General features: G+C 44.1%; 1 protein-coding gene across 1 annotated transcript in view; it reads right to left on the bottom strand.

Moving 5' to 3' along the window:
• Positions 1–1307: 1307 nt before the first annotated feature.
• LOC115177324 (sal-like protein 3) overlaps positions 1308–5265 on the bottom strand; it is a 17919-nt gene continuing 13961 nt past the window's right edge. Inside the window, exons 2-4 of the mRNA XM_029737982.1 lie at positions 3711–5265; positions 3162–3505; positions 1308–3002 (exon numbers count right to left, since the gene is read on the bottom strand). The exon at positions 3711–5265 is cut by the window's right edge and continues 1607 nt beyond it. Of these exons, the coding sequence (XP_029593842.1) occupies positions 2562–3002; positions 3162–3505; positions 3711–5265 (2340 nt within the window). The 3' untranslated portion in view covers positions 1308–2561. The remainder of the gene's footprint in view (positions 3003–3161; positions 3506–3710) is intronic.

Genomic DNA, 5265 nt, shown 5'->3' with positions numbered 1-5265 from the left:
CCATGTTATCAAGTGATATAAACAAACTTTTACATCACCAATCTATTATGTTAAGATGAGATCATATCTGTGCAGTATAAGTGTCCTTTTTTTCCAGATACAAGGCATCCTAGTCAAGGGAAGCTGTGGGACAGATGCTTGCTAATTATATTCTTTCATTAGATTTTTTTTTTTACTCTTCAAGGGAACATGTTCCCTCTCAGCCTCTGTCGGGATTTATATATGTTTTATTCACCATCAATGTCTGGGAATCCAGCTCTTAACTGCTATTTTTCCCCAGAAGGACACTATTATTTATTTTATGTTCCAAAAATAAAGGGGCCGTTTCAAAGGGGCCATCAGGAAAATGCTTTTACATAAAACAGAAGTCTTTTTTAACATCACCTCAAAGCAGAAGTTCTGTATTTTTACTGGGCCTACTGATTTCACAACCGACACCTTGGGGATGACAACCTATATCAGGGGAAGAACACCTTTGATACTTGTAATGATGTTGGAAAAGCTACATTAACTATTCACTACCCTTACATACCCTATTTTGCCTATGCTATTACAATTCAATATTGTGTCTTTTGTTTCTCAAAAGTCAATGTCAGCATTATAAAGGAAAGAAATCATAGCTGCTGATGAACATTTTTTAAACACAAAAAAATATTGCAGGAATTAAATGTGGAAGCATTTACTACGACGGCTACTGTGGTTGTTTTGATATGTTGATTGGCTGTGATCAAATAGAGATTAAAGATAGGGGTCTGCTGGGTACACTCTTAGAACAAAAGGTGCTATCTAGAACATTAAAGGGTTCTTCGGCTGTCTTCGGGGTTATATGTAGAACCCTTTCCACAGAGGGTTCTACATGGAAACCAAACTAGTTCTACCTGGAACCAAAAAGGGTTCTCCTATGGGGACAGCAGCTTCCCCTATGGGGACAGTAATGCTACACTTTTATTACTTTTAAACTTTTAGAAACGTTTTCTGCATCTTTGGGTTTTCTAAAAACATTCAGCACCAAACTGTAAATATAAATTGTTGAACTTGAGGTATTGGTCTTCTCTCGAACCGTATGTGACATAAAATGTCCGAACAGCAATTAGGACATTCCTAACTGCTTTTTTAAAATTTCATTTCAAATATGTCTTTCTAAGTAAATATACAATAGAACGAGAAAGAGGTAAAAAAAAAAGAAAAGACCTACACTATACACTTATTTTTTTACTTCATCTAATCTCATCACAACCTTCTAACCCCTTTGAAAGAAACCAGGAATCCTGCCTGAAAATAAATAAATAATAACAACAGCGAATGTAGAGAAGGAGACCAGTCAAACACAAGTGACCTGTTCTCTCTTTTTTTTTTATTGGAGAAGGATTTGATTGAGTGGATGAGGTTGTACTCTGATGAGTAGCATAAGATGCCGTACCAGAGGGCCAACTCTGCAAATAGTAGGAGTGGTACGCTGAAAACAATTAAAACTACACGTGATAGACAGCTCAGTCAAAGGTTAACGATAAGTCACAGACAAAACGTCTTGTTTAAAAAGTGCATTCACAAACATGACAAATACTCTCAAAGGATGTCTATTTTCATGTGATACAAAATATGCATACCTGTTTTAGAGTTGTCTGTATTTCTATACATATGTATTTCTTTAAAATGACATTTTCCCCCCATCTTTTTTTTTAAAAGGTTAAAATCAGGTTTGTGATAATAGCAGCTTCAGATATCTCAGCTTCTTCACTGTGCACCAGACATGTTACACATAGTCTTGGCTGGATATCGAAATGAAACTTCACAATGTGTCTCTGTTGTACAACTGAAATGACATGTTGTCTTTATTGAAAGAGATATTTATAAGTGAAGTCTGCAGTTTAGAAAAAAAAGGATCAATAAAATGCTGGGGCCATTAAATATATTTTCTTATACCCGCTTTTTTTGTCAATATCATAAATACTAAAGACACAGGACAATATTATAAGACAATGCTGGGAGACTTAATGTAAAGATTAAAATAGTTTCAACATTTTTTCAAGTTTTCTACTTCATGAGAAAAAATTGTAGGCGAGCACAGTAACACCATAAATCCAATTTACTTCAGTCCGTTGCTCTTTATCTAAGAGCAAACATAAACATCAGCCAAACAGCAGCTAGTCAGTCTATGCACATATAAGAGTTCGCTCAGCTTCATTTTAGTCCTTTCACAACAAGAGGCTTGCCCATCACAATTGAGTCAAGATATTACTTTTCAAAAATAATCCTTAAAAGCGGTCAAACATACTGATAGAAACCAATAAGTACCATGCAAATCTTGCAAGACGACATATTCTCAAACAAGAGACAAAGTATTCTTCGTATGAGCGAAATATCAATGAGGAGGGGTGAAAGGGCGAAAGGCAAAGACCTCTAACGAATACTAAATATTATATTTCCAAAACCAAACCAAAAAAAAATGTTTTCTGTACATAATATAGTACATAAGAGTTCAAACTGGATTAGCAGTTTCTTTCCTTTTCGTAAGACTCTTGTCTTTCCTCAAAGTTTTTTCCTTACTAATAATAAAGTCCTTAATTGATCCCAATCTCTTTATTTTCCTCCATAAATCGAGAGAAGGGGCGTCTAGCCCCAACATCCAGACCTGTCTTATCCATCCCAGTCATGGGAGGACTGCTGCTGGCATTCACCCGGTCCATATGGTCCATACCTCCAGACATGGCCCCTAGCGAGGTCATACCTCCTCCACCCAGGTTGACGGGCAACTGGGGGATGCCTCCGTTCTGGATAACGGAGATCTCGTTGTTCTTCATGGCCAGGCCGTTGGTGATGGCGGCAGCATACTGGTTCCAGAAGCCAGGGTCTACGTTCATGGCCCTCGCCGCCAAGTCCTTCTGAAACATCTCGCTAAACTTCATGGCGTCCCCGCCCAGCAAGGCCATGGGGTTCTCCACGGAGAGACGGCGTCCACGACGGGCTGGCGCATTGTTCCACATGTGGGTGCCCATGTGCACCTGCATTCAGTCAACAGGAAACACAAGGAACAGACATTATTATTCAAGAGCCTCTGGTCTTTTTTTCATGGTCTTTGTATAACTTTATTTTTGAGTCAGACAAATGTACCCCTTTTCCTATACTTTAAATGCATATTATTATTATATTCTCTCTCATACCTTCAGGTTGCCTTTAGTGGTGAAGGCCCTTCCACAGATCGAGCAGCCAAATGGTTTCTCTCCTGTGTGTGTGCGCTCATGGATCTGCAGGGCACTAGCCGAGGAGAAGTTCTTCCCACAGTTGTGGCAGTTGTGCTGCTTGGGGGTGCGACGGGGGGTTGGCGGTGCCAGCATGGGGGTGATACTGGGGCTCATGTTGGTCTGGGGTGCAGAAGCGGGCACTTGGATGCCCACAGGCATGTAAGGACCGTCATTCAGGGACATCGGCTTTCTGTGCCTGTGCCCATTCATCTCCATTTTGATCATGTTGGATGCTGTGTTTAGCAAGCTAGAGTTGCTCAGACCTAGAGAGAGAGAAAAAAAGAGGATATGTTTAGTTGGGAGAAGGGAGACGTGTGTTATTCAAATGACACATGTGGAACACAATGATTTTAGACATTTCAGATATCATTCATGTAAATTGTGATTTGTATTTATTAATGTATTCATTTTCCTAGGAAACAAATTAACAATAAATAATCCTATCAAAGTCAGGATAATTGAATATACCTCTATCTCTGCCCAGGAACATCATGTTGAAGTGGTTCTCCTCCTTGATGAAGTGCCTGCTGGGCTGGGTTATGCAAGCAGTCAGGTCCAATGCCACATTACCTTCAGACACAGGTGCCGGGGATGAGGTGTCTGACTTCTCAGACTTCACTGTAGCCATCCCGTTGTTCTCCTGCCCCTCTGCTGCAGTGCTGCTGCTATGGTTGAGTGTGGCTGGGGACTTGGATCGATGACTCTCAGGGTGACTGTGAGCAGGGGAGAGGGGCTGCATGGACCCTGAGGACTCAGATAGTGCCGGGCTTCCAACACTCTGGCCTTCCAGGTCCCCCGAGGCATACAGCGAGTCATTGTTGAAGAAGTCATTCTCCCCTCCAAACCCACCACCATTCTGCATGGGCTTCAACCCGAACGAGCGACTCATATTGACAGAGGAGTCGATCATCTTCATCTGGTTCTCCAGAGCAGCAATGCTGGAGATGACAGAGGTAGGTGGGGAGCAACCAGGGGACATTCCTGAATATGGATGGAGAGGTTTGGATGGGTCCATCATCATCTCTCCCTCTTTCAGCTCTGCTTCGTCCTCCATAGCTGCCTCCATCTCATCCAGTAGCTCGTCATCGTAGTTGCTCATGGCGTCTAAGCTCTTCTCGTCAAAGGAGAGGTCGGTGTCCATCTCCTGAAGACTCTCAGGCAGGGGCGTGTTGGGGATCTGGCCCCCCATGTGCATGCGGATGTGCTGTTGCAGGACTACAGCGTTCGTGAACTTCTTCTGGCAGATGGGGCAGGAGTGTTGGACCCGGAGAGGGGGCTTGGAACGATGGACCCCAAAGTGTGTTTTCAGATTGCCCTTGGTGGTGAATGCTCGGCCGCAGACCTTACATTTGAAAGGCCTTTCTCCTGTGTGAATGCGGTAGTGCATCTTGAGGGCGCTCTGGCAGCTGAGCACACGGTGACAGATGACACACTGGTTGGGGTCGGTCATCTTCTTGTCGATGTTCTCCACCAGCTGCTGCAGCTTTGAGGTCTCAGACGTTTGCATAGAGTCCAGGAGGCCGCCGAACGGAAACTTGGCCTTGAACTGATCAGAGATCATGGGGAGGATTGGATGGGAAACAGAGGAGGGGGCAATGATGGGTTCAGTATAGCTGCTAGTGGATGTGGTCGCGGTGACCGTGGTGGCGAGGACCACTTGAGTAACGGTGGTGGTGGTGGTCGTGTTCTCACCAGGCCTGGAAGTGGGGAGGTTTGGGGGCAGGTGGATGCCCTCTGGTTTAAGAATGGGAGGCATGTCACTCCCTAAGTGGGGTTGCGGAGACTGTGAGGTGGTGATCATGCCTGCTTCAGTGAAGAGGTTAGGTGACAGAGAGGCACACTCACTGGAGGGTGGGGAGGGCCTTTGGGGTGATCTGCTAAGGGGAGTGAGGCTCGGGGAATCACCATAGCCTCCCATCATGCTGGGGAGAGTTGGGGGGAACTGGAGCCCGACTGAGGTGGGGACTGTGGAGAGAACAGGTTTGCTGTCCAGCCAGGTGGTCACCGGCTTCTCTGGGGGGAA

The sequence above is a fragment of the Salmo trutta genome, chromosome 37 (genome assembly GCF_901001165.1).
Source record: "Salmo trutta chromosome 37, fSalTru1.1, whole genome shotgun sequence".
NCBI classification, from domain to species: Eukaryota; Metazoa; Chordata; class Actinopteri; order Salmoniformes; family Salmonidae; genus Salmo; species Salmo trutta.
This window is presented reverse-complemented; position numbering and strand designations above follow the sequence as displayed.